A 27,416-nucleotide genomic window follows, 5' to 3' on the forward strand; every position below is an offset into this window, starting at 1 on the left:
GCTTGAGCTGTTAATTAATATTATATTATTTAATAGAGAGGCCAGTAAGCGCCCTGGGTCAACGGGTGACAGGCGCTTGTACTATAAATTAATAATATATATAGTTTAATAAATCGACCAGTAAGCACTTTAGGTCACTTGGTAATAGGCCCTTGGGCTATTAATCAACTTTTAACTAATTTATACAGTGGCAAGTAGGCACCCTTAGTCATTGAGTAACAGGCGCTTGTGTAATTCATTAATATTTTAATATTTAATTGAGAGGCCAGTAAGCACCCTGGAATATCGGGTAACAGTAACTTGTGCTAAAAATGAATAATATATATAGTTTAATAAAGCGACCAGTAAGCGCCCTGGGTCATCAGGTGATAGGCACTTAAGCTATTAAATAATCGTTTGTTATTTTAAAAGTGACCTGTACGTGCCCCGGAATGTGGGTGATAGTTGTTTGTGTTAATAATTAATAATTTATTATTTAATATGGGCCAGTTAGCGCTTTTGGTCACTAGGTGGTGGGCGTTTGTGTTAATAATTATTAATTCATTATTCGATAAAGAGGCCAGTTAGCGCCCCAGATTATCAGGTAATAGGTGCTTGTGCTGTTAATTAATATTCTATTATTTAATAAAAAGGCAAGTAAGCGCTCTGGATTGTCGGATGAAAGGCGCTTGAGCTGTTAATTAATATTTTGTTATTTAATAGAGAGACTAGTAAGCGCCCTGGGTTATCGGGTAACAGTAACTTGTGATAGGTGCTTGTGTTAATAATTAATAATATTTATCGTTTAATAAAGTGACCAATGAGCGCCCTAGGTCATCGAGTGATAGGTGCTTGTGCTGTTGATTAATATTTTGTTATTCAATAGAGAGACTAGTAAGTGCCCATGGTCATCGGGTGATAGGTGCTTGTGTTAATAATTAATTTTTTATTATTAAATAGAGAGGCCAGTTAGCGCCCCAGATTATCAGGTAATAGGCGCTTGTGCTGTTAATTAATATTCAATTATTTAATAAAAAGGCCAGTAAGCGCTCTGGATTGTCGGGTGAAAGGCGCTTGTGCTGTTGATTAATATTTTGTTATTTAATAGAGAGACTAGTAAGCGCCCTGGGTCATCGGGTGATAAGTGCTTGTGTTAATAATTAATAATATTTATCGTTTAATAAAGTGACCAATGAGCGCCCTAGGTAGGGTGATAGGTGCTTGTGCTGTTGAATAATATTTAGTTATTTGATAGAGAGACTAGTAAGTGCCCTGGGTCATCGGGTGATAGGTGCTTGTGTTAATAATTAATAATATTTATCGTTTAATAAAGTGACCAATGAGCGCCCTAGGTCATCGAGTGATAGGTGCTTGTGTTAATAATTAATGTTTCATCATATAATAGTGTAGCTAGCTAGCGCTTTAAGTTATTGGGTGATAGGCGCTTGTGCTATTAAGTATAATATTTTATAATTCTACAGAGTGGCCAGTAAGCACCCTTGGTCATAAGGTGATAGGCGCTTGTGTTTATAATTGATAATTTATGATTTATTAGAGAGGCCAAGAAGCGCCCTGGGTCATCGGGTGACAGAAACTTGTGCTATAAATTATTAATATATATAGTTTAATAAAGTGACCAGTAAGTGCCCCATGTCTTCGGGTGATTGGCGCTTGTGCTATTAAGTAATATTTTATAATGTTACAAAGTAGCCAGTAAGCACCCTGAGTCATTAGGTGATAGTCGCTTGTGTTAATAATTAATTTTTCAATATTAATTAGAGAGGCCATATAGCGCCCCGGGTTATAGGGTGATAGTCGATTGTGCTATTGAATAATACTTTTTTATTTAATAAAGTGACTAGTAAGCGCCCTCGGTCAATGGATAATTGGTGCTTGTGTCAATAATCAATAGTATTTTTTGTTTAATAAAGTGACTAGTGAGCGCCCTAGGTCATCGGGTGATAGGTGCTTGTGTTAACGATTAATGTTCCTTCATATAATTGTGTAGCCAGCTAGCGCTTTGGGTTATTGGGTGGTAGGCGCTTGTGCTATTAAGTAATATTTTTAAATTTTACAAAGTTGCCAGTAAGCACCCTAGGTCATTTGGTGATAGGCGCTTGTGTTCAAAATTGATACTTTTTTATTTAATAAAAAGGCCAGACAGCGCCCTGGGACATCGGGTAACAGGCGCTTGTGCTATTGAATAAAACTTTGTCATTTAATAAAGTGAACAGTAAGTGCCCTGGGACATCGGGTGATAGAAGCTTGTGTAAATATTTATTACTTTATTGAAGTAAAAACTTCTTATGGCGCGTTGGGCACTTTTGTGGGTGAGCATTTTTAGCTGTTCTTGCGACAGACGAGATTTTACACAGATATACTCCGCGTGTATTTATATAGTACATATGTATACTTTACGGTCTTTTTGCATGGGCTTTTTTTTGTGCTCTCGCGACAGATGAGATTACATACTTATATGTATACTCAGAGTGTATAGGTATGCGAGAGCGCTGCGTGCTATACGCACTCAGTTCATGAGTTAAATGAGTTAATGCTTGATCGCACATAGCGCCGCTGCCTGGATCTCACCGCGAACTACTTGGTGCGAGAATTCAAATTTAAAATCGTATGATTTTTTTAGCAGACGGTAGGCGCAGAAATTGAAATTTAAAAGAAATCTTTGTATACATTGGCTAATTAATGCCTCAAAATATTGGTTAATGTTGAATGATTACATACATAAATAGTATACAAAGAATTCTTTTAAATTGGAATGTCCGTGCCTACTGTCTGTTGAAAAAATCATACGATTTCGAAATCGAATTCTCGCACGAAGTAGTTCTCGGTGGGATCCAGTCAGCGGCGCTATGTGCTATCAAGCATGAACTCATAAACTGTGAGCGTGGAATAATGCTCAGACCAACGTTGATACGCAGTCTTTGCATGGGTATTCGTTCGTGCCCTCGCGACAACGTGATTGAGAGTTTATTAAATTTATTTTATAAATGAATATTAAACGAAAAATTTATTTATTTAAATATTTTATTTGACTCGTGTTGCTGCTATAGTATTGTGTTAAAAAAAATTAATAAATTTTGTATTTACTATTTACTAATATTTACTCATTTAAATAAAACCAATTCCTTTAAATAAATTTTTTATATTATTATACTTTATGACCTTTCAAAAAGTGCCCACATTGCTTTGATAAACTTGATTTTTTATGTCTAATTTCTCATGTTGCGAGCGCACCTAAAAATGCTTAACCAAAAAGTGCCAAACTCGACATAAGTTCAAGTTTTCACTTCTGCCTGCACTCCCGGAGTGCTACTTGTACTTGGTTATTCACTAGAAACGGCCAGTAAGCAACCAGGGTCACTAGGTAAAAGGCGTTTGTGTTAATAATTAATATTTTACAATTTAATAAGGGGCTAGTAAGCGATCTGGGTCACTAGGTTATAGGCATTTGTGTTAATATTTAATATTTTATTATTTAATAGAGCGACTAGTAAGCGCCCTGGGTCATCGCGTGACAGAAACTTGTGCTATAAATTATAAATATATATAGTTCAATAAAGCGACCAGTAAGTGCCCCATGTCATCGGGTGATAGGCGCTTGTGGTATTAAGTATTATTTTATAATTTTACAAAGTGGCCAGTAAGCACCTTGGGTCATTAGGTGATAGTCGCTTGTGTTAATAATTAATACTTTATTCTTTAATAGAGAGGCTATATAGCGCCCCAGGTTATAGGGTGATAGGCGATTGTGCTATTGGATAATACTTTTTTATTTAATTAAGTGACCAGTAAGCGCCCTGGAATATTGGGTTATAGGTGCTTGTGTTATTTATCAATAATATTTATCGGTTAATAAAGTGACCAGTAAGTGCTTTAGTTCATCGGATGATAGGTGCTTGTGTTGACAATCAATAATATTTTTCGTTTAATAAAGTGACTAGTAAGCGCCCTAGGTCATCGGGTGATAGGTGCTTGTGTTAATGATTAATGTTTCTTCATATAATTGTGTAGCCAGCTAGCGCTTTGGGTTATTGGGTAATAGGCGCTTGTGCTATTAAGTAATATTTTATAATTTTACAGAGTGGCCAGTAAGCAACCTGGGTCATTAGGTGATAGTCGCTTGTGTAAATAATTAATACTTTATTATTTAATAGAGAGGCCATATAGCGCCTCGGGTTATAGGGTGATAGGCGATTGTGCTATTGAATAATACTTTTTTATTCAATTAAGTGACCAGTAAGCGCCCTGGAATATTGGGTTATAGGTGCTTGTGGTAATTATCAATAATATTTATCGGTTAATAAAGTGACCAGTAAGTGCTTCAGGTCATCGGGTGATAGGTGCTTGTGGTAATAATTAATGTTTCATTATATGATAGTGTAGCCAGCTAGTGCTTTGGGTTATTGGGTGGTAGGCGCTTGTGCTATTAAGTAATATTTCATAATTCTTTAAAGTGGCCAGTAAGCACCTTAGGTCATTGGGTGATAGGCGCTTGTGTTTATAATTGATGCTTTATTATTTAATAGAGGCCATACAGCGCCCCGGGACATCGGGTAACAGGCGCTTGTGCTATTGAATAAAACTTTGTCATTTAATAAAGTGACCAGTAAGTGCCCCGGGACATTGGGTGATAGGCGCTTGTGTAAATGAGTAATACTTTATTATTTACTAGGTGGGCCGACTAATCTAGGCTTACTCCCACTATGGAGGCTATATGGCGGCACCTCAGTGCCTTACGCCAGCCCGTTTTTGTTGGGTTTTCTGCGCGGTCTCGGGACTGTACACCTGCCGCTCGTCTCGCTGGGATGACCGTTGTGTACCAAAAAATACATACATTACACACGAACACCCTTCCTACACTTGTTACTCAACGCCAGGGCAGTCTCCGCGGGTGGGACTGAGGGAGAGTTGCGACTCCCGGCCGGCCCGAGCAAGTAGCGGTCTTCTCTGGTGACAGAGAGGGCTGCTGCCCTGGTTTTAACCCTTTCCAAATACTTATTTCTAGAAAAAAGGGTAATGCTGGCCTTCGCGGGTCAGTGCGACACTAAAAAGATGCTAAAATGAAAAACAGCGATGTAAAACAGGTACCCCAGGCGGTTACCTCTCTAAGGGAATCCGCCGTCAGTTCCGATCCGGTGAAAGCCCGGGTGACTGACGCAGGCCCCACGGATTCTGGGGGGGGGGGGCTACTTAGACGTGTCTCATGGCCAACAGGGACTGCTAAATGTTCCATGGCTTTTTCTAACGGACACAGGACGAAGAGGAAGCCTGTCGAGTATAGGCACTAACGACAAGGAGGACAGCAACGTGTCAGTATTCAGCAACCAGACAAGGGAGGAGCTTGCCTCTTTTGAAGACGATGGTGCTAAGCTTAGAGTTAAGCGACAGCAATCGGCTGATAAAGTTCAATCAGCAACGAAAGATTTAACAGAGACGCTACAATTAATTAACGATAAGTACGGCATCACAGCGAACGCTGTTAAGAACGGGCTAAAAGCCGCGCTTGAACACCTTCAAGAGGCAGAGGTGCTAAGAAAAGGCTTTCTTTACGAAGAAGAAAGGTACGTTAACGCTTGGAAGTCGTCATTTGAATCCCTGCAGTGGAGAGAACAAAGGCGAGATAATTTTCGACGGCATGTTCAGAAGAAGACCCTGAACACTGTCCTAAAACAAATAGAACGTAGTAAAAGAAACAGGAGCCCATCGGACAGCCCTAAGAAACGCCAGCATATTATGTCTTCAAAGAACAAGAAAACAGTTAGTGGCAAACAAGAAGAAATTGCCCTGAATGACAAAACAAGCCAGAAGAAAAAAGTAGACGCCACAACAACAGTAGTAGTGAAGATGGCTGGAGGACAGACCTTTGCAACGGTGCTGAAGACGATGAAGGCGAATTTTGACCCCGATAAGACTGACGTGTCAATCCAAAGTGTTGTCACTACAAAAAAAGGAGACATACTCATTAAGGCCAAAGGTGTAGAGAATGCTACTGCATTCTCACAGCAAATTGAAAAAGTCGGTAGCTGGACAAGGTACTGTCAAAATAAGCAGCAGAAAAGTGACTTTAGAGGTCCGAGACCTGGATGCCATTGTTGAGGAAGACGAGGTCAAAAAGGCTTTCGCTAGGACTTTTGGACTTAAGAGCCAGGAGCCAGAAGTAACTCTCTTAAAGCCAAATGCCAGAGGACAGAGGCTGGCTTTAATCAAGGTGGACAAAACAACTGCCAGACAAGTAGAAGAGAAAGGCAAGTTACGAGTTGGCTTCGTAAGCTGCCGAATATGAAGAAGAATTGAAGTAATAAGATGTTACAAATGCCTGGGATATAGTCACGTCTCGGGCAACTGTGAGAACGAAAACAGATCAAAGCTGTGCTTCCGGTGTGGAAGCACAAACCACCGGAAGAAAGAGTGCCTAGGTCCAGCACGGTGCTTCCTTTGCCCAAGAACGGACAACAAGCACGAAGCAGGCAGCGGAAGACGCCCTCTATTTAGAAGAGCCCTAAAAGAGGCCAGGGATAAGGCCCAAGCAGGATTAAAATGAGGCAGAAAGGCCTTAAGTTGAAAGACAGGCTTATGTAGACCCACGCTGCACTGGGTACTTCTTACCTATCAGCAAGGGAAAGCATTAAGCTTATAGTGGTGCTGGCTAAGTAGGCGGCCTACTATGAAGCGCTAGACAAGGTGCTGGTCCTCAGGGACTTCAAGTCCTTGTCAGGACTCAAGAGCATCAGCACCTCTAGCAAATGGTGGCGAGTTAGCTCGTTAATGCTGTGAGACGCTATGGTCTTCCTGGTGGCTCCACCCTGAAGTAATGCTAACGCGGTTCCGGGGTGGATCAAAAGCCACGCGGCATTGGGGGGTTTTAGTGGGTATGGGTGGTCTTATAAAAAAAATCCACCGAGTCTCACACTACCACTGTCCCTGCGGTGTGTCTCAATGCATTTCCCCTCCCTCCACAAAAAAAAAAAAAAAAAAAGTAAGCGCCCCGGCTTACTAGGTGATAGGCGTTTGTGTTAATAATTAATATTTTATCATTTAATAGAGAGGCCAGTAAGGGCTCCGGGACATCGGGTGATAGAAGCTTGTGTAAATATTTATTACTTTATTGAAGTGAAAACTTCTTATGGCGCGTTGGGCACTTTTGTGGGTAAGCACTTTTAGCCGTTCTTGCGACAGACGAGATTTTACACAGATATACTCCGCGTGTATTCATATAGTATATATGTATACTATACGGTTTCTTTGCATGGGCATTCTTTTGTGCTCTCGCGACAGACGAGATTACATACCTATATGTATACTCAGAGTGTATAGGTATGCGAGAGCGCTGCGTGCTATACGCACACAGTTCATGAGTTGAATGAGTTCATGCTTGATCGCACATAGCGCCACTGCCTGGATCTCACCGCGAACTCCTTGGCGCGAGAATTTAAATTCAAAATCGTATGATTTTTTCAGCAGACAAGAGGCGCAGGAATTCAAATTCGAAAGAAATCTTTGTATATATTGGCTAATCGATGCCTAAGAATATTGGTTCATGTTAAATGATTACATACGTAAATAGTATACCAAGAATTCTTTTAAATTGGAATTTCCGCAAATACTGTCTGTTGAAAAAATCATACAATTTTGAATTCAAATTCTCGCGCGAAGTAGTTGTCGGTATGATCGAGTCAGTGGCACTATGTGCGATCAGGCATGAACTGTGAGCGTAGAATAATGCTCAGACTAACGCTGATACGCAGTCTTTGCATGGGTATTCGTTCGTGCCCTCGCGACAAACAAGATTGAGAGTTTATGATATTTATTTTATAGATCAATATTAAACGGAAAATTTTTTCATTTAAATATTCCATTTGATTTGTGTGTCTGCTATGGTATTGTGTTAAAAAAATTTAATAAATTTTGTATTTACTATTTACTAATATTTATTAATTTAAATGAAACCACGTCCTTTAAATATAGTTTCTATATTATTATACCTTATGTCCATTCAAAAAGTGCTCACATTGCTTTGTTAAACTTAATTTTTTGTATCCGATTTCTCATGTCGCAAGCGCACCTACAAATGCTCACTCAAAAAAGTGCCCAACGCGCCATAAGTTCAAGTTTTCACTTCTGCCTGCACTCTAATAGTGCTTTTTGTACTTAGTAATTTACTAGAGTGGCCAGTCAGCGCCCCGGATCACTAGGTGATAGGTGTTTGTGTTACTAATTAATATTATATTATTTAATGAGGAGCCGGTTAGCGCCCGGGATTATCAGGTGATAGGCGCTTGTGCTGTTAATTAATATAATGTTATTTAATAGAAAGACCAGTAAGCGACCTAGGTCATCGGGTGACAGGAACTTGTGCTATAAATTAATAATATAAATAGTTTAATAAAGCGACCAGTAAGCGCCCCTTGTCATCCGGTTATTGGCGCTTGTGCTATTAAGTAATATTTTATAATTTTACAAAGTGGCCAGTAAGCACCCTAGGTCATTAGGTGATAGTCGCTTGTGTTAATAATTAATACTTTATTATTCAATAGAGAGGCCATATAGCGCCCCGGGTTATAGGGTGATAAGCAATTGTGCTATTAAATAATACTATGTTATTTAATAAAGTGACCAGTAAGTGCCCCGGGACATGAAGTGATAGGCGCTTGTGTAAATGATTAATACTTTATCATTTACTAGAGTGGCCAGTAAGCGCCTCGGTTTACTAGATGATAGTTCTTTGTGTTAATAATCAATATTTTATTTTTTAATAAATAGGCCAGTTAGCGCTTCAGGTAACGGGTAATAGGCTCTCGTGCTGTTAAATAATATTTTTTTATTTAATACAAAGGACAGTAAGTGCCCCATGTCATCGGGTGATAGGCGCTTGTGTTAATAATTAATAATATTTATCGTTTAATAAAGTGACCAGTAAGTGCCCCAGGTCATCGGGTGATAGGCGCTTGTGTTAATAATTAATGTTTTATCATATAATAGTGTAGTTAGTTAGCGCCCCGGGTTATTGGGTGATAGGCGCTTGTGCTATTAAGTAATATTTTATAATTTCACAGAGTGGTCAGTCAGCACCCCGGGTCATTGAGTAATATGCGCTTGTGTTAATAATTGATACTTCATTATTTAAAAGCGTTGCCAGATAGCGCCCCGGGTCATCAAGCGATAAACGCTCGTGATTTTGAATAATACTTTTTTATTGAATGAAGCGACCAGTAAGCGCCCCGTAACATCGGGTGATAGGCACTTGCAAAAATAATTCATACTTAATTATTTAATAGAGAGGCCAGTTAGCGCTTGGGGTCACTTGGCGATAGGCATAAGTGTTAATAATTATTAGTTTATTATTTAATAAAGACACCAGTGAGCGCCCTAGGTTATCAGGTAATGGACGTTTGTGTAAATAAATCATATTTTATTATGTAATAGAGAGGCCATATAGCGCCCCGGGTTATAGGGTGATAAGCAATTGTGCTATTAAATAATACTATGTTATTTAATAAAGTGACCAGTAAGTGCCCCGGGACATGAAGTGACAGGCGCTTGTGTAAATGATTAATACTTTATCATTTACTAGAGTGGCCAGTAAGCAACTCGGTTTACTAGATGATAGTTCTTTGTAATAATAATCAATATTCTATTATTTAATAAATAGGCCAGTTAGCGCTTCAGGTGACGATTAATAGGCTCTCGTGCTGTTAAATAATATTTTATTATTTAATACAGAGGCCAGTTAGTGCCCCATGTCATCGGGTGATAGGCGCTTGTGTTAATTATTAATAATATTTATCGTTTGATAAAGTGACTAGTGAGTGCCCCAGGTCATCGGGTGATAGGCGCTTGTGTTTATAATTAATAATTTATTATTTAATGAGGGGCCAGAAATTGCCCTGGGTTTCCAGGTGACAGGCACTTGTGCTATAAATAATTAATATATATAGTTTAATAAAGCGACTAGTAACCGCCCGGGGTCATTGGTAATAGGCCCTTGGGTGATTAATCAACTTTTTATTAATTCATACAGTGACAAGTAAGCACCCTAGGTCATTTGGTGACAGGAGCTTGTGTTATCAATAAATAATATATATCGTTTAATAAAGCGACCAGTGAGCGCCCTAGGTCATCGGTCGAGAGGTGTTTGTTTTAATAATAAATTTTTTATTATTAAATATAGAGGCCAGTTAGTGCCCTGGGTTATCGGGTGATAGGCGCTTTTGCTATAAATCAATAATATATTTAGTTTAATAAAGCGACTGATAAGCGCCCAGGGTCACTTGGTAATAGGCCCTTGGGTTATTAAACAACTTTTTATTAATTTATACAGTAACAAGTAAGCACCCTGGGTGATTGGGTGACAGGTGCTTGTGTTAATAATCAATAATATATATCGTTTAATAAAGTGACTAGTGAGTGCCCCAGGTCATCGGGTGATAGGCGCTTGTGTTTATAATTAATAATTTATTATTTAATGAGGGGCCAGTTAGTTCCCTGGATCACTAGGTAATAGGCATTTGGGTTAATAATTAATGTTTTATCATTTAATAGATAGGTTAGATAGCGCCCCAGTTCATCGGGTGAGAGGCGCTTGTGCTGTTAATTAATATTTTATTATTTAATAGTGAGGCCACTAAGCGCCCTAGGTCATCGGGTGATAGGCGCTTGTGCTGTTAATTAATAATATAATTATTTAATAAAGACACCAGTGAGCGCCCTAGGTTATCAGGTAATGGACGTTTGTGTAAATAAATCATATTTTATTATGTAATAGAGAGGCCATATAGCGCCCCGGGTTATAGGGTGATAAGCAATTGTGCTATTAAATAATACTATGTTATTTAATAAAGTGACCAGTAAGTGCCCCGGGACATGAAGTGACAGGCGCTTGTGTAAATGATTAATACTTTATCATTTACTAGAGTGGCCAGTAAGCAACTCGGTTTACTAGATGATAGTTCTTTGTAATAATAATCAATATTCTATTATTTAATAAATAGGCCAGTTAGCGCTTCAGGTGACGATTAATAGGCTCTCGTGCTGTTAAATAATATTTTATTATTTAATACAGAGGCCAGTTAGTGCCCCATGTCATCGGGTGATAGGCGCTTGTGTTAATTATTAATAATATTTATCGTTTGATAAAGTGACTAGTGAGTGCCCCAGGTCATCGGGTGATAGGCGCTTGTGTTTATAATTAATAATTTATTATTTAATGAGGGGCCAGAAATTGCCCTGGGTTTCCAGGTGACAGGCACTTGTGCTATAAATAATTAATATATATAGTTTAATAAAGCGACTAGTAAGCGCCTCGGGTCATTTGGTAATAGGCCCTTGGGTTATTAATCAACTTTTTATTAATTTATACAGTGACAAGTAAGCACCCTATGTCATTTTGTGACAGGAGCTTGTGTTATATATAAATAATATATATCGTTTAATAGAGTGACCAGTGAGCGCCCTAGGTCATCGGTTGAGAGGTGTTTGTTTTAATAATTAATATTTTATTATTAAATAGAGAGGCCAGTTAGCACCTTAGATTTTTGGGTGATAGGCGCTTGTGCTATAAATTGATAATATATTTAGTTTAATAAAGCGACTAGTAAGCGCCCAGGGTCACTTGGTAATAGGCCCTTGGGTTATTAATTAACTTTCTATTAATTTATATAGTGGCTAGTAAGCACCCCGGGTCATTGGTTGACAGGTGTTTGTGTTAATAATCAATAACATATATCGTTTAATAAAGTGGCCAGTGAGTGTCCCAGGTCTTCGGGTGATAGGCGCTTGTGTTAATAATTAATATTTTATCATATAATAGTGCAGTTAGTTAGCGCCCCGGGTTATTGAGTGATAGGCGCTTGTGCTATTAAGTAATATTCTATAATTTAACAGAGTGGTCAGTAAGCACTCCGGGTTATTGAGTGATAGGCGCTTGTGTTAATAATTAAAACTTCATTATTTAATAGAGTGGCCAGATAGCGCCACGGGTCATCGGGCGATAGGCGCTCGTGCATTTGAATAATACTTTTTTATTGAATGAAGTGACCAGTAAGCGCCCCGGAATATTGGGTGATAAGTGCTTGTGTAAATAATTCATACTTTATTATTTAATAGAGAGGCCAGTAGGCGCTCGGGGTCACTAGGCGATAGGCATAAGTGTTAATAATTATTATTTTATTATTTAATGAAGCAACCAGTGAGCGCCCTAGGTTATCAGGTGATAGACGTTTGTGTAAATATATCATATTTCATTATGTAATAGAGAGGCCAGTTAGCGCCCTGGGTCATCGGGTGATAGGCGCTTGTGCTAATGAATAATACTTTGTTATTCAATCAAGTGACCTGTAAGTGCCCTGGAACATCGGGTGCTAGGCTAATGTGTTAATAATTAATAGTTTATTATTCAATAAGGGGCCCGTTAGTGCCCTGGATCACTAGGTGATAGGTGTTTAGGTTAATAATGATTGTTTTATTATTTAATAGAGAGTTTAGATAGCACCCCAGGTCATCAGATGTTAAGCGCTTGTGCTGTTAATTATTATTCTATTATTTAATAGAGAGGCCAGTAAGCGCCCTAGGGTCATCGGCTGACAGGCGCTTGTGCTGTTAATTAATATTCTATTATTTAATAGAGAGGCCAGAAATTGCCCTGGGTTTCCAGGTGACAGGCACTTGTGCTATAAATAATATATATATATAGTTTAATAAAGCGACTAGTAACCGCCCCGGGTCATTGGTAATAGGCCCTTGGGTGATTAATCAATTTTTTATTAATTCATACAGTGACAAGTAAGCACCCTAGGTCATTTGGTGACAGGAGCTTGTGTTATCAATAAATAATATATTTCGTTCAATTAAGCGACCAGTGAGCGCCCTAGGTCATCGGTTGAGAGATGTTTGATTTAATAATTTATATTTTATTATCAAATAGAGAGGCCAGTTAGCGCCCTGGGTCTACAGGTAATAGGCGCTTGTGGTATTGAACAATACTTTGTTATTTAATAAAGTGACCAGTAAGCGCTCCGGGAACATCGGGTGATAGGCGCTTGTGCTATTGAATTATACTTTGTTATTCAATAAAGTGACCTGTAAGCGCCGCGGAACATCGGTCGCAAGGTGTTTGTGTTAATAATTAATAGTTTATTATTTAATTAGGGGCCAGGTAGTGCCCTGGATCACTAGGTAATAGGCATTTGGGTTAATAATTAATGTTTTATCATTTAATAGATAGGTTAGATAGCGTTCCAGTTCATCGGGTGAGAGGCGCTTGTGCTGTTAATTAATATTTTTTTATTTAATAGTGAGGCCACTAAGCGCCCTAGGTTATCGGGTGACAGGCGCTTGTGCTGTTAATTAATATTCTATTATTTAATAGAGAGGCCAGTAATCGCCCTGGGTTACTGGGTGACAGGCGCTTGTGCTATAAATAATTATTAAATATAGTTTAATAAAGCGTTTAGTAACCGCCCCGGGTCATTGGTAATAGGCCCTTGGATGATTAATCAACTTTTTATTAATTCATACAGTGACAAGTAAGCACCCTAGGTCATTTGGTGACAGGAGCTTGTGTTATCAATAAATAATATATATTGTTTAATAAAGCGACCAGTGAGCGCCCTAGGTCATCGGTCGAGAGGTGTTTGTTTTAATAATAAATTATTTTTTATTAAATAGAGAGGCCAGTTAGTGCCCTGGGTTACCGGGTGATAGGCGCTTTTGATATAAATCAATAATATATTTAGTTCAATAAAGCGACTAATAAGCGCCTAGGGTCACTTGGTAATAGGCTCTTGGGTTCTTTATCAAATTTTTATTAATTTATACAGTAACAAGTAAGCACGCACCCTGGGTCATTGGGTGACAGGTGCTTGTGTTAATAATCAATAATATATATCGTTTAATAAAGTGACTAGTGAGTGCCCCAGGTCATCGGGTGATAGGCGCTTGTGTTAATAATTAATAGTTTATTATTTAATGAGGGGCAAGTTAGTTCCCTGGATCACTAGGTGATAGGCGTTTCGGTTAATAATATATATTTTATTATTGAATAGAAAGGTCAGATAGCGCCCCAGGTCATCGGGTGATAGGCGCTTGTGCTGTTAATTAATAATATATACAGTTGAATAAAGCGACTAGTAAGCGCCTCGGGTCATTTAGTAATAGGCCCTTGGGTTATTAATCAACTTTTTATTAATTTATACAGTGACAAGTTAGCACCCTGGGTCATTTTGTGACAGGAGCTTGTGTTATTTATAAATAATATATATCGTTTAATAAAGCGACCAGTGAGCGCCCTAGGTCATCGGTTGAGAGATGTTTGATTTAATAATTTATATTTTATTATTAAATAGAGAGGCCAGTTAGCGCCCTGGGTCTACAGGTAATAGGCGCTTGTGGTATTGAACAATACTTTGTTATTAAATAAAGTGACCAGTAAGCGCTCCGGGAACATCGGGTGATAGGCGCTTGTGCTATTGAATTATACTTTGTTATTCAATAAAGTGACCTGTAAGCGCCCCGGAACATCGGTCGCAAGGTGTTTGTGTTAATAATTAATAGTTTATTATTTAATTAGGGGCCAGGTAGTGCCCTGGATCACTAGGTAATAGGCATTTGGGTTAATAATTAATGTTTTATCATATAATAGTGCAGTTAGTTAGCGCCCCGGGTTATTGGGTGATAGGCACTTGTGCTATTAAGTAATATTTTATAATTTTACAGAGTGGTCAGTAAGCACCCTGAGTCATTGAGTGATAGGCACTTGTGTTAATAGTTAATACTTTATTATTTAATAGAGTGGCCAGATAGCGCCCCGGGTCATCGGGCGATAGGCGCTCGTGCTATTAAAAGATACTTTTTTATTGAATGAAGCGACCAGTAAGCGTCCAGGAACATCGGGTGATAGGCGCTTATGTAAATAATTCATACTTTATTATTAAATAGAGAGGCTAGTAAGCGCTCGGGGTCACTAGGCGATAGGCATCAGTGTTAATAATTAATATTTTAATATTTAATGAAGCAACCAGTGAGCGCTCTAGGTTTTTGGGTGATAGACGTTTGTGTTAATACATTATATTTTATTATTTAATAGAGAGGCCAGTTAGCGCCCTGGGTCATCGGGTGATAGGCGCTTGTGGTATTGAACAATACTTTGTTATTTAATAAAACGACCAGTAAGCGCTCTGGGACATCGGGTGATATAGGCTCCCGTGTAAATAATTAATACTTTATTATTTTCTAGAGTGGCCAGTATGCGCCCCGGGTCACAAAGTATTAGGCATTTGTGTTAATACTTAATATTGTGTATTATCGAATAAGGGGCCAGTTAGTTCCCCAGGTCACTAGGTGATAGGCGTTTGGGTTATTATTTAATATTTTATCATTTAATAGAGAGGTCAGATAGCGCTCCGGGTCATCGGGTGATAGGCGCTTGTGCTATTGAATTATACTTTGTTATTCAATAAAGTGACCTGTAAGCACCCTGGAACATCGGATGCAAGATGTTTGTGTTAATAATTAATAGTTTATTATATAATGAGGGGCCAGTTAGTGCCCTGGATCACTAGGTGATAGGCGTTTGGGTTAATAATAATTGTTTTATCATTTAGTAGAGAGGTCAGATAGCGCCCGCGGTCATCGGGTGATAGGCGCTTTTGCTGTTACTTAATATTTTATTATTCAATAGAAAGGCCAGTAAGCGCTCTAGGTTATCGGGTGACAGGCGCTTGTGCTGTTAATTAATATTCTATTATTTAATAGAGAGGCCAGTAATCGCCCTGGGTTACTGGGTGACAGGCGCTTGTTCTATAAATTAATAATATATACAGTTTAATAAAGCGACGAGTAAGCGCCTCGGGTCACTTGGTAATAGGCCCTTGGGTTATTAATTAACTTTTTATTAATTTATACAGTGACAAGTAAGCACCCTGGGTCATTTGGTGACACGAGCTTGTGTTATTAATAAAAAATATATATATCTTTCAATAAAGCGAACAGTGAGCGTCCTAGGTCATCGGTTGAGAGGTGTTTGTTTTAATAATTAATATTTTATTATTAAATAGAGAGGCCAGTTAGCGCCCTGGGTCTACAGGTAATAGGCGCTTGTGTTAATACTTAATATTGTGTATTATCGAATAAGGGGCCAGTTAGTTCCCCAGGTCACTAGGTGATAGGCGTTTGGGTTATTATTTAATATTTTATCATTTAATAGAGAGGTCAGATAGCGCTCCGGGTCATCGGGTGATAGGCGCTTGTGCTATTGAATTATACTTTGTTATTCAATAAAGTGACCTGTAAGCACCCTGGAACATCGGATGCAAGATGTTTGTGTTAATAATTAATAGTTTATTATATAATGAGGGGCCAGTTAGTGCCCTGGATCACTAGGTGATAGGCGTTTGGGTTAATAATAATTGTTTTATCATTTAGTAGAGAGGTCAGATAGCGCCCGCGGTCATCGGGTGATAGGCGCTTTTGCTGTTACTTAATATTTTATTATTCAATAGAAAGGCCAGTAAGCGCTCTAGGTTATCGGGTGACAGGCGCTTGTGCTGTTAATTAATATTCTATTATTTAATAGAGAGGCCAGTAATCGCCCTGGGTTACTGGGTGACAGGCGCTTGTTCTATAAATTAATAATATATACAGTTTAATAAAGCGACGAGTAAGCGCCTCGGGTCACTTGGTAATAGGCCCTTGGGTTATTAATCAACTTTTTATTAATTTATACAGTGACAAGTTAGCACCCTGGGTCATTTTGTGACAGGAGCTTGTGTTATTTATAAATAATATATATCGTTTAATAAAGCGACCAGTGAGCGCCCTAGGTCATCGGTTGAGAGATGTTTGATTTAATAATTTATATTTTATTATTAAATAGAGAGGCCAGTTAGCGCCCTGGGTCTACAGGTAATAGGCGCTTGTGGTATTGAACAATACTTTGTTATTAAATAAAGTGACCAGTAAGCGCTCCGGGAACATCGGGTGATAGGCGCTTGTGCTATTGAATTATACTTTGTTATTCAATAAAGTGACCTGTAAGCGCCCCGGAACATCGGTCGCAAGGTGTTTGTGTTAATAATTAATAGTTTATTATTTAATTAGGGGCCAGGTAGTGCCCTGGATCACTAGGTAATAGGCATTTGGGTTAATAATTAATGTTTTATCATATAATAGTGCAGTTAGTTAGCGCCCCGGGTTATTGGGTGATAGGCACTTGTGCTATTAAGTAATATTTTATAATTTTACAGAGTGGTCAGTAAGCACCCTGAGTCATTGAGTGATAGGCACTTGTGTTAATAGTTAATACTTTATTATTTAATAGAGTGGCCAGATAGCGCCCCGGGTCATCGGGCGATAGGCGCTCGTGCTATTAAAAGATACTTTTTTATTGAATGAAGCGACCAGTAAGCGTCCAGGAACATCGGGTGATAGGCGCTTATGTAAATAATTCATACTTTATTATTAAATAGAGAGGCTAGTAAGCGCTCGGGGTCACTAGGCGATAGGCATCAGTGTTAATAATTAATATTTTAATATTTAATGAAGCAACCAGTGAGCGCTCTAGGTTTTTGGGTGATAGACGTTTGTGTTAATACATTATATTTTATTATTTAATAGAGAGGCCAGTTAGCGCCCTGGGTCATCGGGTGATAGGCGCTTGTGGTATTGAACAATACTTTGTTATTTAATAAAACGACCAGTAAGCGCTCTGGGACATCGGGTGATATAGGCTCCCGTGTAAATAATTAATACTTTATTATTTTCTAGAGTGGCCAGTATGCGCCCCGGGTCACAAAGTATTAGGCATTTGTGTTAATACTTAATATTGTGTATTATCGAATAAGGGGCCAGTTAGTTCCCCAGGTCACTAGGTGATAGGCGTTTGGGTTATTATTTAATATTTTATCATTTAATAGAGAGGTCAGATAGCGCTCCGGGTCATCGGGTGATAGGCGCTTGTGCTATTGAATTATACTTTGTTATTCAATAAAGTGACCTGTAAGCACCCTGGAACATCGGATGCAAGATGTTTGTGTTAATAATTAATAGTTTATTATATAATGAGGGGCCAGTTAGTGCCCTGGATCACTAGGTGATAGGCGTTTGGGTTAATAATAATTGTTTTATCATTTAGTAGAGAGGTCAGATAGCGCCCGCGGTCATCGGGTGATAGGCGCTTTTGCTGTTACTTAATATTTTATTATTCAATAGAAAGGCCAGTAAGCGCTCTAGGTTATCGGGTGACAGGCGCTTGTGCTGTTAATTAATATTCTATTATTTAATAGAGAGGCCAGTAATCGCCCTGGGTTACTGGGTGACAGGCGCTTGTTCTATAAATTAATAATATATACAGTTTAATAAAGCGACGAGTAAGCGCCTCGGGTCACTTGGTAATAGGCCCTTGGGTTATTAATTAACTTTTTATTAATTTATACAGTGACAAGTAAGCACCCTGGGTCATTTGGTGACACGAGCTTGTGTTATTAATAAAAAATATATATATCTTTCAATAAAGCGAACAGTGAGCGTCCTAGGTCATCGGTTGAGAGGTGTTTGTTTTAATAATTAATATTTTATTATTAAATAGAGAGGCCAGTTAGCACCCTAGATTTTTGGGTGATAGGCGCTTGTGCTATAAATTGATAATATATTTAGTTTAATAAAGCGACTAGTAAGCGCCCAGGGTCACTTGGTAATAGGCCCTTGGGTTATTAATTAACTTTCTATTAATTTATATAGTGGCTAGTAAGCACCCCGGGTCATTGGTTGACAGGTGTTTGTGTTAATAATCAATAACATATATCGTTTAATAAAGTGACCAGTGAGTGTCCCAGGTCTTCGGGTGATAGGCGCTTGTGTTAATAATTAATAAATTTATCATATAATAGTGCAGTTAGTTAGCGCCCCGGGTTATTGGGTGATAGGCGCTTGTGCTATTAAGTAATATTTTATAATTTTACAGAGTGGTCAGTAAGCACTCCGGGTTATTGAGTGATAGGCGCTTGTGTTAATAATTAATACTTCATTATTTAATAGAGAGGCCAGTTAGCGCCCTGGGTCATCGGGTGATAGGCGCTTGTGCTATTGAATAATACTTTGTTATTTAATAAAGCGACCAGTAAGCGCCCCGGAACATCGGGTGATAGGCGCTTGTGTAAATAATTCATACTTTATTATTCAACAGATTGGCTAGTTAGTGCCTGGGGTCACTAGGTGATAGGCATTTGTATTAATAATTAATACCATATTAGTTAATAGAGTGGCTAGTAAGCGCTCTGGGTTTTTGCGTTATAAGCGCTTGCGTTGATAATTAATACTTTTTTTTTAATAGAGAGGCCAGTTATATATATATACGATCTAGGGATGAAGTTCTGATATTGAATCCGCCTAACCCAACTTTGTTCTCGTCTCGTCCCAACGTGCGTCCGTACGTGGTATATTAGCCGCGCCTCGGACTACAGCCCTAGGCTCGAACATCACTTGCCCGGGGATGTCATACGCGAATGTGGCATCCTCTCAACAACAGCGAACAGGAGCCCCTCCTCCGACTCCCCTGCTCAACACACCCCCGACCACCGAGACAATCCCCCACTCAATAATGACCCTACTGACTCGCCTCGACCAAAGAGTGCACGGAGGATTATTGTCCTAAATAATCACTGTTCTCACATGCAAGCACTGAAAACTTCGATGAACAATAAAAGAGCATCGTCAATAAGCATGTATGAACAATAAAGTATGATGTATGACACGTTATTTTTAAGGTACACTGATAACAAAAAATTAAGGTGCGTGTGCACGGTCACTTTGCGTGTAAATATATCGTACATCGAAATTCTCGATGTACGACACAGCGTACACCGAGATTTTCGATGTACGACACAGCGTACACCGAGATTTTCGATGTACGACGCAGGATGCATCCAAAATCTCGGTGAAACTTAAGGTGCCGTGTAGGATATTTATAAGTTGACACTTTACAGGTTATGTGGCTCGTATCATATGGTTGTGAGTATCAAACGTTCCTGGTTACACAAACGCATCATTAAAACTTTGTACCTTGCAACTTATTGAAAAGTCAAACCCTTTCTAAAAACTTCCCGTGTATCAATAACTTTATTAACGTATCATTGTATCATGGTATATGGATACAAAATCTCAACTTGGGTGACCGCTTCAACGTACACTGGAAATTTCAGTGAATGCAAGAGCGTTCACTGAAAACTTTGGTGTATGTATTGTGACATCGAGATTAGCAGTGTATGCACGTAATATAACCGTTTACATACACCTTAATTTTATGATGCTGCATGCACTTGAAATGTTTGTGTCATACATCGTACTTTTTGGTTACAACACATTAATTAACGAGGACGCTATTTTGAGAATCGACTTTTATTAGGACAATAATCCTCCGTGTGTCCGGTCTCGAGGGCAACAGAACAGCAGCACGCTAGACAGAGACTTTACGCTACTCAACTGGAACGCGAACAGCATCACACACAAAACGACTGAACTCACACACGTACCCCAGACAAAAGACATCGAAATTGCATGCATCACTGAAACACACCTAGACAACACAAAAACACTCTACATACCAAACTATACCGTACACAGACGTGACAGACGCGAAAAATCCCATGGCGGAGTGGCTATCCTTGTACGCAAGGGCATCCGCCATCGAGTCATAAGTACGGACGCTGCCAACTGCGAAGCAGACGGCGTTGAAGTACACACCACCTCATCTGCCTCCATCAGGATCATCTCCCTCTATTCTCCTCCAACGGATGATCCAAACCTCCAATGCATAATGCCGCTGTTTGACTCCAACATTCCTACGATAGTTGCTGGTGATTTAAACGCCAAGCACAAATCGTGGGGAAGCAAACACGAAAATCCTAAGGGTCGTTCCCTCCTCAAACACTTGCGCAACCTCAACATCAACATTGAGGTTCCGAGTGAACCGACTCACTACCCCAGCTCACCAGACCAAGACCCAGACATCTTAGACATATTCCTGACGAAAAACTTAACCATCCCTACGGAACCACGAACATCCCCAGACCTCCCTTGCAACCATAACCCAGTCTACCTAGAGATCCCAAGATCCCTTCTCACTATACCCGTCACCAACAGCCGCATAGACTGGGTCCACCTTGCGTATAACCTCAAATTCTCCCCATTTAAATGTCGTCCCATCAAGTCCCAAACAGAACTCGACATAGCAGTAGACGAATTCACTGACGAACTCAACAAATGCACACACGAAGCCACCACAACAACCACAGCTCCCCAACACACACTTAAACTTCCTCGCGACCTCCTGCGTCTCATCAAGGAGAAGAAAAGAGTCCAGAAACTCTGGCAAAAAAGGAGAACCCCCGAACTTAAAGTTCATCTTAACTCCCTTGAAAGGGAAGTCAAATCCAAAGTCTTCGAATTCCGAAACAAGGAATTTAACAAATTCATAGCCGAGGCAGAGTCCCGCCACCCAAGAAATGCTTGGAAAGTCGTCAAAAAACTCCGTAACAAACGGCCTTCCCTTCCCCCCCTTCAACAAGGGAACAAACTCTACTCTCTAGATTCGGACAAAGCAGAGATCTTTGCAGATTCACTGCAAAATCAATGCTCCCCCAACCTTAGCGCTGAAGAACTAGCGTAGGAACACGCGAGGATCACCCACACGGTGCAGCAACAAACCCGTTTTGAACGTATACGGAGTGCCGTTTAACCCTACTTTGAGCTGTTTGTTTCAGCTGTTGCTGCTGCTGCGCCACTGCTGCTGATGCTCAGAGGTAAACAAACAGCTCAAAGTAGGGTTAAACGGCACTCCGTATACGTTCAAAACGCTGTTTCAACCTTCATGAACGAATTCACCAAAGGAAAAAAATAACTACGTAACTCTCATAATGTCAGTAACATGGAATTAACAACCTTTTAAAGCTCAATATCTTTTTAAGTGCGAAAAAAAAATAAAAACAAGATTCCTCCCATTAGACCTGTGTTATTTCGCATCTATATTAGTCATATATATACTGAGGTCACGTGGTAGAGGCATAATTCCAATAGAAAAAAGGAGCGCTCCGAGCGACTCCAAGCTTGATCCCGAACAAATCTAAGCACCATGGAGATCGCCCCTAGAGCTGTTAAAATCTAAAACAAATTTGATGTATCGATTGCGCGCAAAAAATGCTGCAAAAAGTTACATTACAACTTTTTTGCGCGTGCAATTGTTTAAGAGTTATAAGGAAAAAACACTTGGGGGGCTACCCCCAAAACTCAGTGGCTAATTTCTATTAATTAAAAATGACAACGAATTATGTACTATTGATAAAAGGATTGCGCGTAAGCTGCGCGGGCCGCCCCCAAACAAAATGATAGCTTAAAAACCTTGGATGGTAATTGTTAATGCAAATCTGCTTTACGCAATAATTTCAGTTAAACGTTAAACCGCAGCCGACGCGCATGCGCACATCCCCTTGCTTGAGCGCGTCGGCTGCGGTTTAACGTTTAACTGAAATTATTGCGTAAAGCAGATTTGCATTAACAATTACCATCCAAGGTTTTTAAGCTATCATTTTGTTTGGGGGCGGCCCGCGCAGCTTACGCGCAATCCTTTTATCAATAGTACATAATTCGTTGTCATTTTTAATTAATAGAAATTAGCCACTGAGTTTTGGGGGTAGCCCCCCAAGTGTTTTTTCCTTATAACTCTTAAACAATTGCACGCGCAAAAAAGTTGCAATGTAACTTTTTGCAACATTTTTTACGCGCAATCGATACATCAAATTTGTTTTAGATTTTAACAGCTCTAGGGGCGAGCTCCATGGTGCTTAGATTTGTTCGGGATCAAGCTTGGAGTCGCTCGGGGCGCTCCTTTCTACCACGTGACCTCAGTATATATATGACTAATATAGATGCGAAATAACACAGGTCTAATGGGAGGAATCTTGTTTTTATTTTTTTTTCGCACTTAAAAAGATATTGAGCTTTAAAAGGTTGTTAATTCCATGTTACTGACATTATGAGAGTTACGTAGTTATTTTTTTCCTTTGGTGAATTCGTTCATGAAGGTTGAAACAGCGTTTTGAACGTATACGGAGTGCCGTTTAACCCTACTTTGAGCTGTTTGTTTACCTCTGAGCATCAGCAGCAGTGGCGCAGCAGCAGCAACAGCTGAAACAAACAGCTCAAAGTAGGGTTAAACGGCACTCCGTTTACGTTGAAAACGCTGTTTCAACCTTCATGAACGAATTCACCAAAGGAAAAAAATTACTACGTAACTCTCATTATGTCAGTAACATGGAATTAACAACCTTTTTAAGCTCAATATCTTTTTAAGTGCGAAAAAAAAATAAAAACAAGATTCCTCCCATAAGACCTGTATTATTTCGCATCTATATTAGTCATATATATACTGAGGTCACGTGGTAGAGGCATAATCCCAATAGTCAATGTAATAACATTAGTGTTATATGCATTTGAAATGATAATGTATTGATGCACATCTCCGACTGAAGTCATGAAATTTATGAGCGGACAAATTATTCCAAGTCCAAAGGCATTACATATTAAACAACGATACTTCAAAATTCGTTAATTTTAATTAAAATGAATTATTAACTTATCCTCACTACGATTACTTCTCAACAGTATATAAACTTTTCATCCAAACTTGGTCTCCTTTTCAACTATGACATCTTAACTTTTTCTATAGGTACAAATTGAGAAAGTGTAATGATTTTAAGTTGATTCTTGCAAACGTTATCATCTTGCTTTCTATATTACTTTTGGAAACTACATTTAATCAATATATTTAGAATATTAATATAACAAGATGTATGAAATTTTTTAAAAGTAATTTTATTAGAAATAAATGTTTCTTTTACACTTGGAAAGAATTCTTATAGGTTTGGTAATGCAACTTAACACTTTATCTTAAATGTAATTATAGTTTTACATGGTTTAAAAAAGGTTTTAGTATGAAACAATCAAAGTCCTTGATGTTAATAGACTCATTTGACTCACTGTTAATCAAATAATGCACGATGAACCATTCCCAAACTTGGTTGTGAATAACCACTGGAGACTCTTGACCTATCAATAAAAAATATACAAGAACCTTAAGCTCATTAAAGTTACTGATATTCGATTTTTGGTTGCTTTATGTATTGATCGATGATAATCATACCAACCACTAAGGCTGATAAAATATTATCACATTATTTTCGATTTATTGATTATCTGGTTGTCAACTTACTGAGATAGTATTTTTCCTGATGACGTTGAGGATGAAGTTTTTTGTCCAGGAGGGACAAGGAGACATTTCATTGGATGTCCATCTAATTGACGATTGTGGTAAGTTTCAACAGCTTTGGTTGCATCCTTCAAATTCTTGTAAGTTACTTCAGCTACACCAGGTCTTGTTAAAGTTGAAACAAGTAGCTCTCCTACATCCTCAAATAGTTCCTACCAACATAAACGGTTTAGAATACTTAATTAATTGTTGAATGTACAATATTTGCTTCGTAAGATTTCTATTTACTGCTAAAAATGATTGTTAAAAACTTTTTTTTTAACTTGAAAAATACCACTACAACCTTTATATCTTCTTGAGTGACATTTGGTTGCAAATTGGATACAACGATTCGATATCCAGGTGTTTGAGAACTTGATTTCGAGCGAGAAGAGTTAACTGTAAGTCGACTAGCCTTGGAAGGGTGAGACTCAAGTCTTGATTTAACACCTATATCTCCTTTGTGACTTCTCATTGCGTAATATTTGGAGTTTGGAGCAGAATCTGGCAAAATTGTACTATACAAACAGAATTTCAGTAAATATATCTTAAACTTGCATATAAATTGTATAAAAAAAATTTTTTTTCTAAATATTTACCGTGTTTTTGAAGTAAAAGCCCAATCATCTCTGTACACATGCCCAGACTCGCTTTTCGGCTGAAGTAAAAATGATATGTTAATACAACTGAAGTGAAATAAATGATGTTAGTATGTAGATTTTTACCAATCCAGTACGAGTGATAACTTTATAGTCTCGGGGCCTGCTTTGATCAACTGTACGAATTGACTGACTTCTAGATAAGGAGCTGCCATGAGTTGGCTTATCCCAGTCATATGGTGAAGGCTTAATGTTAAAAATAGGAGGTGGAGGAGGTAGTGATGGCGCATAATCATTGCTAACAGTCCGTCTTAGGGCAGCTTGATGATCCATTAAATAATCTATAGAAGATATATTATTAACTAGTGAGGAGCATTAAGATTTATGTAACGTGTCAGACAAGTTTTTAACTAATAATCGGCAATTTTAACAGGCTGTACAACAAAAAATAGTGGAGTGGAAAAATTTCTTAAAATTTCGATAGTTAAATGAGAAAATGAGCATTAAAAAAAAACAAACACTATAAGAATGTCATTATTCAGGAAGCAGGGAGTATCTGAGTGTGGAAATGGTAGACAATTAAAAATACAATTTTTTTACTATAATATTTTACAGAAAAAAGGATCTTTCTGCTTAGCGAGAAAATTATTCTGTCTAAACACAGAATTAATAAAAAATCAATTACAACCCATGGTAGGAAACAATCACATCATCTTCTTGTTACCCTTGTCAAACACCTGTTGTCTGCAACATTCTACATTTTTTCAACCTAAGTAAGTAATATACTATTCTGAGGGGTTAAAAATTTTTATTTGATAGAAATGAGACTTCAATGATTGCATGCGTAATGGTAAAAAAAGATGATTAATTAATGAATTATAACATTGATTCATAAGAATCAAATACTTGGTTTGAAATATTTCTAGTCAAGATAGGAAACTTTCATTTAACTGCAGTAACATAGGTATGTGAAAACGAACTATGATCTATTTAAAGCTTTTGTGGATCCCTACCGCTCTCCAGTTTAAACATATCAATACTCACCGTTGTTGTATCCCACTATCATCTCATTAACATAGTGTGCTTCTGGGATCATAGTTGGCCTGTAGTTCAAGGGTCTTGAATGAAGTGGAACAAATGATGACACAGTACGTGGTATACGTGGAACCGTTAGCTTATTGGTGGATAAACTTATTTGACCAGTGCATCCAGTTTTCCGTGACATACTTACTGGATCAACTTTCTTTGAACGGGCAGCCCTCAATTTTTGCAACTTTAAACGAGCATCACTAAGCCTTGCCATTTGGGCCAATTTATCCCTAGCATCAACCATGTGATTTCTTTTTATCTGGATAATTTTCAACCGAGCATCCTCAATGCGTTTGCTGACCTTGAGATGATTTGAAGCACCGTTTGCTGTCTTAGTAGCATTTTTCGTGACAGGCTTTTTAATGCTAATTAGGAAACAAATGCATGGATACATACATATATTAATAAACATATAGAGTTGTACGTAACATTAATCATGTTGCAGACAATTTAAAATTGAACTAAGACGACCATTTCATAACTTTTTACATTTAAGGCTATGTGTCGCGGTGTACAAAACGTTTGTATGTATTACAATTCATTTAAAATTAAGTAGGTTACTACAAAAGAAACAGGCTTGTGCTACGATTATAAAATCATTATCATTTTAAGCATACAAGTAAAACTCATGATAACAGCAACGTAACATTAGGAAAGAGAGAATTCTTCCAGGATTAACGATTTCACATAACTTAATCTAATTTCGTACCATTTGGTGAACATTATGAGAAAACAAAGAGTTAAAACAAACGCTGGCTATCATAACGGAGTGTAAAAGAGGAAAGAAAGTAGCTGACACGCATGTCTGTAGGTACTTAAAGAAACGAGAACAGAGAAAATTTGAGACATACCCTCGATTTTTCATTGCGATTGAGGTTTTCTTCTTCTGTATGATATCATCCAAACTTAATTCCTTAGACATAGGTAAATAGTAGTAGTAGCAGGGGGTCGACCGGATGGACGTGCGAACGATAAATTGAGGGCGGCAAATGTCTACTACACATCCACGACGAACGACGAATGATAAAACTGATAAGTCGTGCGTAATGTATGTCTTAATTCATGTGATGACTACCTGCGTAAAAAAAACCTCTTTGCGTTCACTAACACAAAATGTAAATTAGAAATTTAGTAAAGAAAAGTGTGGGTTATTAAGTATACATCAGCGATGGTAAGAGTAATGACCCAGGGGGGTGGTATTCCGTGACTTTTTTTTGTGCTTATGCTAAAGCCACGGTGTAAAATATATCTGGTCCCGTAGTCTATATTATATTACTTACAGTCTACAGTCCACAGTAAACTTTAGTGAACATTTTGTATCATTTCTGCTTTCTCGCACCAGGTGTCACAACAGAAAAAGAGGACTAAGCAAACAAGCACCTGGAGGCAGTAAACCCTTTGAAAGGAAGAAATAAAAATAATAAAATGTAATTGTAGAATTG

At 38.4% G+C, this 27,416-nt stretch overlaps 2 protein-coding genes across 3 annotated transcripts in view; both read right to left on the minus strand.

The window, feature by feature from the left end:
• Positions 1 to 20,623, minus strand: part of LOC106641881 (uncharacterized) — an 84,785-nt gene extending 64,162 nt beyond the window's left edge. The window contains exon 1 of the mRNA XM_089595589.1: positions 20,589 to 20,623. The gene's annotated coding sequence lies outside the window, so the exon portion shown is untranslated. The remainder of the gene's footprint in view (positions 1 to 20,588) is intronic.
• Positions 20,624 to 23,856: 3,233 nt separating this feature from the next.
• LOC106640740 (uncharacterized) lies at positions 23,857 to 27,202 on the minus strand. 2 transcript variants are annotated; one of them, XM_089595584.1, is made up of 8 exons: positions 27,136 to 27,202; positions 26,826 to 27,049; positions 25,930 to 26,339; positions 25,012 to 25,226; positions 24,886 to 24,944; positions 24,591 to 24,804; positions 24,251 to 24,459; positions 23,857 to 24,087 (listed from the first exon to the last, which is right to left on the minus strand). In XM_089595584.1, exons 2-8 carry the CDS (start codon positions 26,894 to 26,896, stop codon positions 24,021 to 24,023), a joined length of 1,245 nt encoding a protein of 414 aa, XP_089451710.1. In that variant the 5' UTR covers positions 26,897 to 27,049; positions 27,136 to 27,202; the 3' UTR covers positions 23,857 to 24,020. The 2 variants fall into 2 exon arrangements, with proteins under 2 accessions (XP_089451710.1, XP_014210352.2); XM_014354866.2 differs by having other exon boundaries at positions 26,826 to 27,200.
• Positions 27,203 to 27,416: the final 214 nt, after the last annotated feature.

Source organism: Copidosoma floridanum, unplaced genomic scaffold (assembly GCF_036245765.1).
Source record: "Copidosoma floridanum isolate Cflo_tuat_1 unplaced genomic scaffold, Cflo_Japanese_pri ptg000026l, whole genome shotgun sequence".
NCBI lineage: Eukaryota > Metazoa > Arthropoda > Insecta > Hymenoptera > Encyrtidae > Copidosoma > Copidosoma floridanum.